General features: G+C 31.5%; 2 protein-coding genes across 6 annotated transcripts in view; one reads left to right on the top strand and one right to left on the bottom strand.

The window, feature by feature from the left end:
- The window catches only part of LOC117109764, a 7,398-nt gene extending 4,813 nt beyond the window's left edge, over positions 1-2,585 (top strand). Inside the window, exon 9 of the mRNA XM_033252180.1 lies at positions 998-2,585. Within this exon, the coding sequence (XP_033108071.1) occupies positions 998-1,150 (153 nt within the window). The 3' untranslated portion in view covers positions 1,151-2,585. The remainder of the gene's footprint in view (positions 1-997) is intronic.
- A 326-nt stretch (positions 2,586-2,911) lies between these two features.
- Positions 2,912-16,167, bottom strand: part of LOC117109763 (myosin-I heavy chain-like) — an 85,154-nt gene continuing 71,898 nt past the window's right edge. For all 5 annotated transcript variants that reach the window (XM_033252174.1, XM_033252176.1, XM_033252177.1 and 2 more), the window contains 13 exons: positions 15,398-15,473; positions 15,165-15,268; positions 14,496-14,695; positions 14,110-14,170; positions 12,952-13,063; positions 11,780-11,879; positions 10,542-10,648; positions 9,514-9,608; positions 8,636-8,830; positions 7,586-7,691; positions 6,608-6,707; positions 5,949-6,085; positions 2,912-5,532 (listed from right to left, as the gene is read on the bottom strand). In XM_033252174.1, the coding sequence (XP_033108065.1) occupies positions 5,500-5,532; positions 5,949-6,085; positions 6,608-6,707; positions 7,586-7,691; positions 8,636-8,830; positions 9,514-9,608; positions 10,542-10,648; positions 11,780-11,879; positions 12,952-13,063; positions 14,110-14,170; positions 14,496-14,695; positions 15,165-15,268; positions 15,398-15,473 (1,426 nt within the window). In that variant the 3' untranslated portion in view covers positions 2,912-5,499. The remainder of the gene's footprint in view (positions 5,533-5,948; positions 6,086-6,607; positions 6,708-7,585; positions 7,692-8,635; positions 8,831-9,513; positions 9,609-10,541; positions 10,649-11,779; positions 11,880-12,951; positions 13,064-14,109; positions 14,171-14,495; positions 14,696-15,164; positions 15,269-15,397; positions 15,474-16,167) is intronic.

Below are 16,167 nucleotides of genomic sequence, written 5' to 3' on the forward strand. Positions count from 1 at the left end.
GCCAAACCGCCCGGCGCTGCTCATGAGCATAGAATGCTACCGATTGATTATAGTCCCTAACATCGTCATTCATGAAGTTGCAATCACTTTCATTTTTATCTCTCACCCTGACCTGTTACTTGTAACGGTTCGAAGGTCTGGATCCGCGCCTGAATATAATATTAATATGTATTTTGATTTTTTTTTTCGAATTTTTTTCATTGACTACGATTTTTTGTTGAGTATTATATTCATTCGACTGATTCGTAAAATAGACTGGATGAAAACATTTTTAACGTAAAACATATACTGCCACAAGCCGAAGAAACTCTAAGCAGTATCGCGGTAACTATGCAGCCATTTTGTTTTGTCAAGTATTTACCAGTTTTCTATTCGATTAGTATTGATATTGTGTCGATAAAGTATAATTACTAGGTATGATAATTGGCAATAAGCTTAATTTGATTGAACAGTGTAAATTAATCATGTCAAAGGGAAATTCTAGACTATACTTTTTAAGAAAACTAAATCATTTTAATTCTACAACTGTTCTACAAATGAATAATGGAAAGTGTTCTTATATATGGCTGAATTATTTAGTTTAGTAGCTTCCGAAAATCCATCTTAAAAATGTACAATGCTTAGTAAATAAGCAATGAGAAAGTCTGACTAAGTAGTAGCCATAATGCAAGACAAAGACCATCCACTTCATAGTAATTATCAATGGTTAAGATCTGTTAGACAACTTAGGGCTGCTCTATGCAGGACAACACATTTCTCAAATTTGTTTGTTGCATATTTAATGAACTGAATTCTTATAAGCCTTCTGTAGATTAAGATTATTTTTATGCTTTATAATTTTAGTACATTTTCCTTTTCTTACTATCATTTGAGCAATTGTATGTTAAACCCAATTTCTGAAAGGACAAATAAAATGTACTATGAACTATGAAATTAACTCTATGAAACCATCATTAATTAATGAAATAGTAATACTGTACATGTTTTTTTCTTTCAGTTTGGATTTCAGCAATTCAGTCGAGAGCATGATGCAGTTATCGCTCAGATTCATGCTCGGCGAGAAGCCTGCGTTGAAGAGCTGAGCAAGATCGAAGCTTCCTTGGGGATGACGTTTCAAAATGAACTTATCCAGACGTATCAAGACCTCTAATTAATTAGTTAATGGACACCTGCATATCAACACAGGTGAAAAAGCCAGCCAATGGACACCACATATGAACATCTGTTACCAGTCAGCCACTGAGCATATATCAACACATGTGATTTATCAACCATTAGTCACCTGCATTTGGTCAGTGGTTGGAGTGGAGTTGAATAGCTTAGTGGTTAAGATGCTTTCGAAGCCCAGGGTCCTGGGTTCGATTCCTGTGACAGTAGGACTTTTTCTCACGACTAAAAACAACTCCACTCCCTAAGCCTCATAAAGGGACTTCGCTGATAAAAGCATCATATTTTTTCATTTATTTAAGAGGGCCCCTGAATATCAGCCAACATTCTATAGGATACAATGGAAGGGACACCCTCTATAAGTATGGGGGAAAAAAACCCACTGGACACCTGCATATGAACACCAGATTAATCAGCCATTGGATGCCTGCATATAATGTATGGTTTATAGTGCATTGGACAACTGTATTATGAACTTGTGATCAAACACCTGTGATCAATATGTACTCATTGTACTGTGTCTATCCATGGAATAGAATGGACAGTGTAAAATTTTAAAACCAATAACACTCTTGGGGGAATCAAGAGCTACACCAACACCAATACAAATATACTACTGTATATCATATTATATTTCCTTATACTGTATAGAGTAAATATACTGATTTTATATTTAAAATAAATTGAAACTATTGTGCAATAACTAGAAGAGTTGTGGGTCTGTAACGTGATGTGCCAGGTAGCAAACCCCAGGATCTTGGGTTCAAATCTTGTGGTACCAGGATTTGTCCTCATAACCAAAAAGAAGAAGCAACTCTGCACTCCACTCGTAAGCCTTTGAGACTACTGTAATACCCTATTCAGACTAGCATCGCATTGCGATCGGTTTTAGCAAATGAAAAAAAAACCCCAATCGCAATTCGCAATCGTGTGTGCGAGAACTCACCAACAGTAGTCGATAAATAATCAATATCGCAATTGTTCACCATTACAATCTCCCGATTACCACGGAATCTGATCGCAACAAATTCCACCGGCACTGATTGGCTGAGGTCAGTCAACATAGGTTTAGCCAACAGGAGGTCTATTATAGTACCGTATGACCGTCCGTTCCAATATAAAGTTTTTTGTGTCTGATTTGGTCTGAATGTGCTCGTTGGTTTAGATTACCACCAACTACATCGCAACGGAGTGTAGTCTAAAGAGGGTAGAATTTAAAGATCATTGTTACATTTGATGAGTACAGTATATTAAATTAAAAATAGTGAGGGTGACAATCAGTTTAAATAAAATAATGTACAGTCAATATAATCATATATTTATGGTCAGAATATAATTCAATGTTGTCAGTATTGTTAATACTTACTGTATATTTCCTGATGATGATGATGGATAAATAAAACATTCATTATTTATTATTCAATGTTTCAAATGTGCATTGGTAAAAGAAATAATTAAAAGTGTCTCAATAATTCCATGTAAAAAAAAAGTTGTTGATCGTCCTTTTAAAAAAGTCTTTTTTTGTACATGCCAAGTCTTCAAATCCCTCTTGGCGTGCAAGGCCTAAGCCTAGCCGAAGTTGAATTATGGCCAGAAAGACTATATTTTCGGGAGTTTTGGCGAAAAAAAAAAATTGGTCGGGGTGATTTTTTTTATGTAGGGAGGGGACGATCAACAACTTATTACCTTATTAAAAATACAAATATAATGAAATAGAGTGCAAACACAAACCAGAAACTTGATATATGCATTACTAAAGATATTTTATTTATATTGCTTTTCATATATATATTTCGTACAAAAGTCAAACTAATTCAAATCATACAAAACATAGCATAAATACAAATAATAACAATTGAATATAACCATGGAGTTCTTCAGGTTTGCCAAATTGGAAGAAGCCACCTATAGAGTACTACGTTGTTAAATCACGATACCATGTGATACTATTCCGTTGCTATCAGCGACAAAAAATGCGCTCAACCGGATCCATTGTCTCCACTGACAAATATTGATCCCAACGTAATTATTTTATGATGTTTTATCTTAATTTTTCTTTGTAAATCTTAACAGATGATTTTACATATAAGGTCAATAAATAATATATGGTGAGCTTTTGTGCTTTTAGTACATTTTGATGGTAAATTATTCAGTTTTAAAATGCCTATTCTTAATCATTGGGATTATGAAGTTATTCAGGCATAATGACAGCTTGACCAATGTCTGGTTGGCAACAAAGGGGGACACTTACGTAGTACTCTATAGAAGGTCTTTTAAAATGAGCTTTCTCAGCACGATACCCACTGACACTACATTTGATACCCACTGACACTGACTTCTCGAAGGCAATTGATAATATAGTATAATAACAACTAGACTGGATTCCTGTCCCTAATTTTAATCAGTGAAAACTATTAATATTTTTGCACCAATGGCGTTCCATATTATTTCTTTGCACCAATGGCGTTCCATACTATACTTTTCAAAATGTTTCTCAATATAAACAGATGCTGGTAGCATTCTCCAAAAGTTTTTAACACTAAGAAAATCAATAAATTAGAGACTCAGGGGAAGTCTAAGTAAAAACATGCAAATATCGTAAATTTAAGGAATAAGAGTTAATTCTCGAGATTCCTGCTTGCTTGTGAAAGTGTGGTTGACCTTTGCGATTTCCAGGACACTTCCGTGACCCCCGGTTATTATTGAGAAATAACAATAATAGATTCTTTACCATGAATTCATCCAATATGCAGTTCATAAATCTCATGTGGTTAATAAAGTCTGTTTAATAAAGGGCAGATTACTTATGCAATTTGATTTAAGTGTAAACATGTAAACGTAATTCTTAAGCTCAGATGAGATTTGATGGTCTGGGCATGGCCTTACTTAAAGCAATATACAAGTGATGTTTTACATGTGCAGTAAATTGCTTTTCCATGAACTACAAAGACTAATCTTAGTTTTAACTGAATGGACTTCATATTATTGATTTCTAAGAAAAATGAAAATTACAAACAAATTTGACCACAAATATTCATAAAAATAACTAGGAGGTAGGATGATGAGAGAACCATACATATTTAAAATACAAAAAGGCATGTGTTGTATTCTGACAGGTTCAATGGAACTGGTTCAATGACAGGTTCAATGGAACATTTCATCGCTATTTTTGTGTGTCCACTTCACCACATTTTAGTCTGCATAAGCCATAATATATTATTTTTATCTTTAACAATCATCATCTTTTAATTATTTATTTTTATTTATTTATTTTTATCCTGGGTAATTATCACAATCAGCAGCAAACAACATCATTCACATCATCAACTTTATTATTAATATCATCATCCTTACCAATGCTATAATTATGTTTATCATTAACATAATCATAACTGTATCACCATCTTTATCAACATCATAGTTGTCATTCATCATTCTAATCAATATTTTTACCATGTATTTTTATCATAACATTAATGTCATCCATATCATCATCATCAACATACATTAATCATTAATGTAATCATCACTGTTTAACTGTCATCATTTTTATCATCATCCTTACTATCCTCATCAAAATAATCACTATCATCATCATAATCAGAATCAATTTTATGATTCTCAAATAATTATTTTGAAATCATTTTTTCATGTACAATGTTCCTATATCTAGTAATAACAAACTGTGTATCTGCACCTTTAATATCTGCTTGACTATGGATAAAATTTACATAGATTCCTTTGTCATTGGCAAGAAATACCACTAATAATTATGCTGGTGGGAAAAACAATGGAGGCTGTGGTGACGACAACAAAAACAATAACAAAATTAACAATGGATAATAATAACAACCATAATTATAATAATATTAATAATTATATTAATAATAACAATATTAATAAAAATAATATTAATAATAATAATAATAATAATAATAATAATAATAAATATATAAAAAATAAAAAATGCACTTGAACAAACAGAAGTTGCTGCTTTCTTTATATATTTTACATCTAAATATAAAAACTAAAACTTTTGGTCTGATTATTATAATCTATATATGTTGTTATACAGATTATGAGCATAGCTTATTGCTATTGTTATTATATACATGATATTGGAATAACTTTTATAGGTTTTATCACATTCAAAATAATCTATACATCTATATTATTCATGAAAGTTATCATTACCATTTTTATTACAAACATTTATCTTAAAAGAGTCTTTATTGCATTATTATGTGTTCGCATATTGGATATTTTTTAAAATCAAAAATTGCACAAAGCGCGGTAACCCGGCCAATATTATGATTCGATGCCTGCATCATATCAAATCTTTGTTCCGACTGCGGACACATTTCTCTAAAAAAATAAAACAAATAAAAAATAATGTTATATTAATAATGGTTTAATAATGAGATAAAATTAAATATACTGTATATATTATGAATGATAAAATATTATTATAAAAAATAGATTAAAATTAGATTATTAAACAAATTACATAAATCAAATAAACAATTTAATAAAAACATAATATTTATAACACAACAAAATTAAAATAATTAGATAATTATAATTAACAAGTTGTATAATAGATTTGATAATAGAATAAACAATAAATAAATCAAAAAATGTACAGAATTAATATATAAAACAATAATAAAGTGCATTAACATATGGAATTTTCTTATGTTATTTATGGATTACAGAAGTGTAGTAAACTAAAAAATCTGATTAAAGAGTGCCCCCAAACTGAAATGTGAAACATAACTCACATAGACCTCCGTAAGGCAGAGTGGGACCTCTATGGCACAGCCTCTATGTTGGACAATCAGGTGACCTTGCCGTTGTGAAACGCCAGTCACCAATACAACATCCCCGCTTTTTAAAAATGTTTTTGAATTTTTACCATCTGAAAGAAAGCAATTTTTGGAAATAAAATTAAATCTCTAAAAATGATACTCCATATTGCTAATTATTAAATTTAAATTTGTTTTCCCAATACCTTTAAAAATTTTCAACATAGTTTCATCATGCCAAATTAATACTACATTTTCATTTCCTGGATCCCCCAACTTTCACAGGTATTAACTGTCACTGTATTGAAAAGACAGTTTGCTATGATGCTTGATAGGCCTTATGAGCTACAAGCTTTTCATCGACCCACCATCATCACTGGAATGACATTACATTTAAATTTGTTTTTACAATACCTTTAAACATTTTCAACATACAGTAGTTTCATCATATGCCAAACTAATACTACATTTTCATTTCCTGGATCCCCTAACTTTCACGGGTATTCACTGTCACTGTATTGAAAAAACAGTTTGTCATGATGTTTGATGGGCCTTATAAACTACAAGCTTTTCATCGACCCACCATCATCAAGCAATTATCAAGCAAGTATGAGAGATATTAAATATTAACTGACCTGGGTAGTTGCATTTCATGATACGCCTCTGGGGGAAGAAAACTTTGACTCCACCGGCTACAGTGTAAGGTCTACTCCTTGGAATTGGAGGTGGTTTATCCTTGTCTCTTATACACATCTATAATATTAATAATTATATTAATAATAACAATATTAATAAAAATAATATTAATAATAATAATAATAATAATAATAATAATAATAAATATATAAAAAATAAAAAATGCACTTGAACAAACAGAAGTTGCTGCTTTCTTTATATATTTTACATCTAAATATAAAAACTAAAACTTTTGGTCTGATTATTATAATCTATATATGTTGTTATACAGATTATGAGCATAGCTTATTGCTATTGTTATTATATACATGATATTGGAATAACTTTTATAGGTTTTATCACATTCAAAATAATCTATACATCTATATTATTCATGAAAGAAACACATTTGTTAAATTTTGACTTGTTATTGATTGCTTGTATAGTGCTTTTCCTTCTAGTTATGAAGCCTGTTTTATACTAGGCGAATTTATGCATGTGTATCGAAAACGTTGATTCATGCGCTTGCACTTTCACGTTTTTTTTTAGTTTTTTAGCAGAATCAGTAGTTCGAATTGTTTCTACTTTTTGCGAAGCGAAAAAATGCGCAACCAATCACAACTCAGGAATGTTTTTGAATCGCGCAAATAAATTTGTCTAGTGGAAAACAGATTTAAAGTACTTTTTAATCCCCAATCACTGTGGACCCAATACTCCTGGGTGGAGTGAAGTAATGCAGGTAAAATGCCTTGCTCAAAGACACAAGCAACATGCTGCGCCAAACTACTTTTTGATTGGCTATTCCAAAACAAGAATTTTACGCTCAAAATACTTCCAAATTGATTTATCATTTATTTTACACATTAACACTGAAACCAACATAATATATATTTTATTGAAAATAATTGTGAAAAAGAACCCAAAATAATGCAACTAACCATATTGAGTCCATATATCTGACAAGTCTGTTGAATAATCTTCAGTTTCTGGTATTCATTCGACTCAGGAGGGGGTCGGCCAGGGGGTGGTGGGGGTGGTTCAATGCTATGAATTCAGAGGAAAAAAAAATAAAGTAAAATAATAATAATAATATATATAATCTATATTTGAGCATTATTAACAAGGGCTACCTGCTAAGCTGTTAGAAACAGCTGTACAATTGTAGTTTGATAGTTAAAGTCACAATATTTACAGAGTCTACAATAAAGTCTTACAATGCGGTTTAAGTTTTTAATGTAGATTCAAGTAGTTGCTTACTTGGATATTTCATTAATGTTTTAATGTTTCTTCTATCTTTTATAGTAATGTATTTTAACATCATTTTATATAAGACATCCTGTTATTAGCCTTTAAGCTGTTGGATGTATCATGAAATAATAATAATAATAATAATAATTTGGATTTGTAAAGCGCAAAATACATAGGTCTCTATGCGCTAGAAATTTGCAAATTAAAAGAAACTAAAGAGAAAAAAAATAAAATAAATTTAAAAAATTAATTAATTAATTTAAAAAAATAAATTAAAAAAAATTTAAAATTTAAAAATTTAAAAAAAAATTTAAAAAAATAAAAATAAATAAGGAAATAAAAAAAAGGAATACAATTGTGACAACAACACTTCGAACCTAGATTTGTGGAAACCCAAGTATTTCACCACCAGAATACAGCACCACTTATCCTATTGTTAAATCCGTATCATTGCAAATATATGAATCAGAGTTGCCATCCCAAAACTAACATCAGTGACTGATCAAAAAATGAAAATTGACTAATATACTACATATTGTAGGCTTTAAAATGATGGGTCCTATAATACGTGAAACGACTTACTATTGCTAAAGTTATGAGTAAAAGTATTATGGCTTCTCTGTACTAAAGCATACAATACTGACACTTTCTTAAGCTAATTTAACTGTACTTAGTTTAACAATAATTTAGCGACAGTACACAGGTTTTGGGATGGATGGCGAGACCCAAATTATACTTACACATCAAATAATTTTGGTCGACATGGAGGTGTTTCGCGCTTTATCTTCATAGTGATGTGATGGAGCTTCAGCTGTCTTTTTAGCAACGGCCATCTTTTCCGACATCTCCATCCTCTAACTCGTGACTGAATCAGCGTTAACGCCTGCTGCCGCCTCTCTACAAGACACAGCTCTAGATATTGAACAGCCTCTTCGCTATTGGGTGAAAATATACAAGGTATGTTACACTTTGGTTACAACGCCACCAATGTTAAAAAGAAGATTTTTACATGTAATATGAAAACTTTTAAAATAAATAGAGTATGAATGATTTGTTGGCAATATCCAAAACAATACTGTGCCTAAAATAGAATGCAGTAGATCTTGAGAAACATAAATCACAAAATAGAAACATTTAGACTAAGAGCAATTTATCATGTGAACTAATTCTTAACAGTCTCTGATCTTCGTATATTGCAACTAGTAAGCTGAAGATGTTTGTTTGTTGGCAATATCAAAAACAATACTGTGCCTAAAATAGAATGCAGTAGATCTTGAGAAACATAAATCACAAAATAGAAACATTTAGCCTAAGAGCAATTTATCATGTGAACTAATTCTTAACAGTCTCTGATCTTCATATATTGCAACTAGTAAGCTGAAGATGTTTGTTTGTTGGCAATATCCAAAACAATACTGTGCCTAAAATAGAATGCAGTAGATCTTGAGAAACATAGATCACAAAATAGAAACATTTAGACTAAGAGCAATTTATCATGTGAACTAATTCTTAACAGTCTCTGATCTTCGTATATTGCAACTAGTAAGCTGAAGATTTATATCCACCTTTATACTTATATATTTTTCATCTGACACATACATGAAAAGGTTGCACTTGCCTAAGAAATATGTGCTTTGTTCCCAATGCCCAACTTGCACTACAGTATGGAAGTGAATTCTTGTCCATTGCTCGCAATAAGCAGTCCAGAATGGTCTTCAAAAAAAAGAAGTATTTTAGATAATTTTGCAATACTACAATACATACAATATAACTTATTAATACAGTAGGTCCATGCTTCTACTAAGGTGACTCCATCAGGATTAATAAAAGTGTTCTCTTAATAAGGGTGTCGCCTGAATAGTGTTAAGGATAATTTTCACTTGCTTCTCGGATGAAAAAAAATTAATTTTAGGCCAGGTTTCTCATGCTAATATTTTGAAAAAGGGAGGATGATGGAACTTTTTTTTTTAACTCCAAGATGGCAAATTTAAGATGGTCAATGGGAAATAGATACTAATTACTCACTTTTACCAGGCAGACAAATTGAAAGCAAATAAAAGAAGCACTAAATATGATTCATACCATATATATCCCCAACCACGAACAATCAAGAGGGGAATTTTACTGATGTGAGTTTTGTAAAGGATATTTAAAAAAAATAAAAAAATAAAAATTTGGTGAGGCAGAGAAAATAGATGCGCGAGGGGACGAGAAACTAGAATTTTTTTTATTTGGCCTTAACAGTCCCCTTAATAAGAGTGTCCCAAAGGATAAGTTCTAATACCACTTATTTTTATCAGTAGCTATAAAAACAGATTTTTTTTAATAGCCTGAAAAATGACGTCTTCATTCTCATTTTGTTTTTCAAAAGTTACATAGCAGATTTAAATATGCTATAACAATCAGCAGTCAATGAATTTCACCTTAAAATCTTGCACAATCTTGTAGTTACATGGCAGATTTAAATATGCTATAACAATCAGCAGTCAATGAATTTCACATTAAAATCTTGCACAATCTTGTAGTTACATGGCAGATTTAAATATGCTATAACAATCAGCAGTCAATGAATTTCACCTTAAAATCTTGCACAATCTTGTAGTTACATGGCAGATTTAAATATGCTATAACAATCAGCAGTCTTACCTTGCAATCTTGGACAACCTTGTCTTCGGTTTTGTGAAGCATTCGTTTTGGGGCAAAGAATCCATATTTCTTGTTAAATTCCCCAAAAGTCATCCTATTTGGATAGCCTAAGGAAAATCATTATTCTTCTCCATAAATAAAAATTTATTAAATAAATATGCATAAATCACACATAAATTATATCTATTTGATGGTAATGGTCATTGTGTTGACTGAATATTTTGGTTGTTGCTATGAAATCATATCTGGAATTAATTAATTTTTAAGGACCAAAATGGAAATAAGTTTGACCTTGAGTTACTTTATTGTGCTTTTATCCTTGAAATTTTTATGCTGTATATGAATTTCGAATAAAATGAAATGAAAGATCCAGCGCTATTCATCAAATATTAGAAATGATAATAAAAATAGTACAATGATAATAATTGAATCCATATTTCTTGCTAAATTCCCAAAAAATCATCCTATTTGGATAGCCTACGGAAAATAATTAATTATTATTATTCTACATAAATAAAAATGTACTAAATAAATATGCATAAATCCAAGAACTTAATACCCATCTTTCAATACAGATTATTAGCATTTTACTTGTCCTCTAATTATTAGTATCCTAAATTTACTACAAAAATGTAAAATAAAATAATGAGCTATATATCATTATTAATATCATTTTCACTACAAATCTCTTTGTTTTCCTTCTTCTTCTTGTATCTTATTGTTATATAAAAACAATTTAAACACTAGAATTACATTTACTTTATTTTAATATTATTAGACCTAGACCTCTATACAACATTTACGGCTAATCATTGTTCACATTAAAAATGCTTTCACTACAAAAAATGTTATAATATTTTATACACAATATTAAATTTATATATACAAGTAATAAATAGTAATTTCTCCAATAAAGGTTTCTTCTGTGAATGGAATGACCTGTATGAAGCATAAACCCCTGTAGAGCAAACCCAGTACCATTTTTGATTTTTAATTGTACAGGAAATTCACTCATGATACTTCTAGTCTCTTTCTCCAGGAGTATAAGTGGGTACATAGTAGATTTGAATATCAATGCTTTGACTACTACCCACAATATTAAGGAATAATCTCCACGGAGCTAAGCATGTGCTCTAGTCGTCTGACCCAATGAGACCCTGGTAATCATGCCAAGCGCATTTTCATTAGGCTGTTTCTTATCTTCATTATTATTGTAAATGACATTAACAGTACTGTACCTCCTGCATAGAGATGAGTTGTTTCTAGAACTTGCAGCACCCTCAGTTGTTCCTTCACCACTTCTTGGTCAAATGTCACATGATCTTCAGAGTTATTTGGCTGTCGCAGAGATTTAAGTCAATATTAGAAAAGCTTTTTAAACAACTAGCTAAGCTTTGTTTTTACTCCGTATTGAAAATTGATATATACACTCGGCTAAGTTCATGCCTCTTAATTTTTTAATAAATTGACACTTTCGGTGATTCTTCTTTGCTATTTGGCTGTTTCAGAGATTTAAGTCAATATTAGAAAAGCTTAAGCCAACTAGTTCAGCTTTGTTTGCACTCAATATTGAAAATCCATATATACACTCAAATAAGTTCATGCCCCTTAATATCTTAATAAATTGACACTCCTGGTGATTCTTCAATGTTATTTGGCTGTTTCAGTGATTTAAGTCAATATTAGAAAAGCTTCAAGCAACTAGTTCAGCTTTGTTTCTACTCAATATTGAAAATCGATATACTGTATACACTCAACTAAGTTCATGCCCCTTAATATCTTAATAAACTGACACTTTTGGTGATTCTTTAGTGCTATTTGTCTGTTTCAATTAAGTTCAAGCCACTTTTTTTTTAATCAATTCACATTTTAAAGTCCTACTCACAATGTCTGCATTAGGCATTTTCTAAAACTCATACTTAAAATACTCTGAATACATTTTGAGTACATAATTAAGTAGTACTTAAAAATAGGTATACTAAACTCACATGAAGACAAACAGTACACCTTGATTGAGTAAAGGCATAATCAGCTCACACTGAGGCACACTCATTACATCGTGAGTCATACTTAATTCAAACTTAATCGGAATCAACATATACTTTGATAAATTAGGAGACAACACTCAGTACACCAGGATGCAATTCTAAGTTAATTCATACTAAATCACACTTGCCACATACTAAGGTAAATTAGGTTCACTCAACTCAAGTTGAGGTACACTCAACATATCTTGTTGAGTTTTACTTATCCTGTACTTAAGTATACTCAATATCAAATTCACAGTATGCCATACTCAAATTCATACTTAACTCAAACAATACTGATTTAAACTATCCTGAGTCACACTCAATATATGTTTCTGCAAATGAATGCATTTGTACTATACTCAAGTCTTATTCATACTCACCCTAATACATCTAATAAAGTGTGGAGTTGACTGTCGCAAAGTTTTCAGTAAACTTTCGAGTCGAACTTGGAAATCTTGCATATGTGTGCTTTTCACACCTTCGTAACTCTTTCTATAAAAATAATAAAAACAACTACAAATATTACAGTACCATTATTTATGTAGGAACAGTAAAGCATTGGGCTTTCCACCGATAATATAAGTACTGTATTGGTATATTTATTATATATTTTTTCAAATACATCTTTGTACATAGGAATATACTACTATTTATATCAAACTTTAATCTTTTATTTGGCATCTGATCAAATTTACTTGTGTTTATTTTCATTTATTTTTTAAGTAATTCATATAGTTAGGTATCCATTTATGTAATTTTTGCAGATGATACTAGTATTCTTTGTTCTGCTTCTGAATCAAATAAATTACAATCTATCATTGACAAAAATGTAGCCACCATATCTAAATGGTTTAATATAATTAACAATTAATGTTAATAAAACAAAATTTACAGTATTTAGTTCAAAATTTAATAACATACAAAAGCAAAGAAATTAAAAGTTGTTTTGCATTTATTTATTCATTTATACAGTGTACTAATACTGAATACCCAGAATAAAGAAATATTTCTACTTACTATCTATTTATTAATTCATTTATTCATTTATACAGGAAAACATTCAATAATTTATTCGCATATGAATGAAGTGCAATCACAAATGATGTTGGGATTAAAATGGCAGGAAAGATAGTATGAACAATGGAGGATCAATAAGCAATACTAATAACATACAAAAGCAAAGAAATTAAAAGTTGTTTTGCATTCATTTATTCATTTATACATAAAATCATTCATTCATTTAATCCTATATGAATGAAGTGCAATCACAAATGATGTTGGGATTAAAATGGCAGGAAAGATAGTATGAACAATGGAGGATTAATAAGCAATACTAATAACATACAAAAGCAAAGACATTAAAAGTTGAAATCATTCATTCATTTAATCCCATATGAATGAAGTGCAATCACAAATGATGTTGGGATTAAAATGGCAGGAAAAATAGTATGAACAATGGATGAACTAATTAAAAGTTGTTTTGCATTTACAAGGATTTATAAACTTTAGGACTGTCATTCAATAATTAATTAGATTACCTTGAGTTGTCTGAATGAAAACTTGAGAAAACTTTAAATATTGTACCACTTGGACTGCCACCTGTAATGACAATCAATCAATCAATCAATATATCAATCAATCAATCAATATATCAATCAATTAATATATCAATCAATTCATTAATCAATCAATGGTATAATTAAATGTTAAATATGAGCAATATTAATTGTGTTTTTAAGTCAGCTGGAAAGCATGAACAACAGCTGAATGAAATGTTACCAGACAAAAATCTCTATGGTTCAGTTCACACCCAGTAACATTTGACCTTATCAACAATGCTTCAGCCCACATGCAGTATTTAATCATAATCATATTTTCTTGGAAGATAATGAAATTTAACACCGGCAGTTTTTTGTTCACATACCTTCTAAAGCTTGCAACTCATGACAGAAGAGATGAGTTGCGAAACCAAAGTTACACGCCTTTTTATGAAACACACTAACAATGTCGTCGCTCAGCACATCTCGATTGCCTTCCAAAAGGGCGTTGGCATCGTAAACCACGTTTCCCGCAAAATGCTTCACACCAAATGATTGGTCACGATCCACAGCAGGAGAAAAATATCTGTGCAAATATGTTTATTTATTACAACATATTTCAATAAAAATATATATAGTGTGCATGCATTGATAGTCAAATACTATATCTGCTTTAAGATATATTGAAACAAGAGACTTGGAGCCTAGTGGTGGTACCAGTAGTGGCGTGTCTAGGAGTGCATGCCCCCTCCCGAAAAATAACTTGCCCATCTCCCCCAGTGTTACTTGATCAAAAAATGTTTGAAGCAAAAAAAAATAATGCTCAAGTAATTAAAAATCACCCTATTTTACAAGCTAGCATCACCTCACTTAATCATTGTACCCCCTCCCACTCCACCTTCGCACCCCCATCAGGCCCCCCCCCCCCATTTCAAGACTCCAAGATATGCCACTGGGCACCAGTGGGATCAAGTAGCTTAAGGCCCTCCTTAGACTCCTTTATCCAACAATCATAAGCTACACTAAAAGTGTAAAAAACCTTGCAGGCTACCAACCTATTGTGGTCCTGATGTAAATTTTCAAGGGATTCAATAAAGTTTTCACAGCTACATTTTGGATAAAAAGTCTCTTTGTCCAGAATTGTAAGAATTCCATTTGTCTGCAAAAGGAAAATTGATCGAATTACTAAATACAGTATATCCAATATATATTAAAGATATACTATTTTGAGACAATTTGGAAATAAAATTGGGGAAAAAAAAAAAAAATTAAAAATATGCAGACTTACTGGACAGGTCAACAAATCTAAACATGGTTTGTTGTCAATGTACTCCATCTCCATAATATTCTCTATATCTTCGGCCCTGTAATACATGAATGTAAAATAAATGATTAAAACTGAATGAAGTTTATGATAAAGGAAAATATAGCCCAGTTAGTTAAAATTGGGGGCATAGTCAGTATGTGTGCTCTCAACAATGGACCGATCTACCTATGACATACAGGATACCTAGGGCACTGTTTATCAGAAGACTACTAATAAAGCCTTTAAGTCTTAAGTGTATAGGAGTGGATTGGCATAGCGGTTGTGGTTCTACTTCTCAACCTTAAGGTCGAAGGTTCAATCTCTCGCTGTGCATTTCGCTTGTGTCCTTAGGCAAGGCACTTTCCCACCGCCTCTCTTCACCCAGGAGTACGAATACCTGGTAGGTTTAACACGTTGGCTGCCAGCGACGAGTATACTCGCCCACAGGGTGTTGCTGAGGGCGCCAGGAACGAGTATACTCGTCAAAAACGGGGGAACATTCTAGCGTTTATAACTTCTTTATTATACAATGTAGACTCAACGGCTGGTAGTTCGGGGAAGATACACCTAGACGATAACGTACAAATGACATATGTATGTTTGTTGTGTTACGTTGCCGGTAGTACTCTCGAGCGGTACAAGTGGGGGCGCCCTTTGAACATATACCAACCCATGCAAAAAGAGGACGAGATAACTCGCACTTGGCATAGTCAGTAAAAAGTTCTATCACAGTGCCATCGACGAGTATACTC

The sequence above is a fragment of the Anneissia japonica genome, unplaced genomic scaffold (assembly GCF_011630105.1).
Source record: "Anneissia japonica isolate Jap-2015-1 unplaced genomic scaffold, ASM1163010v1 scaffold3782_len1007564_cov172, whole genome shotgun sequence".
NCBI lineage: Eukaryota > Metazoa > Echinodermata > Crinoidea > Comatulida > Comatulidae > Anneissia > Anneissia japonica.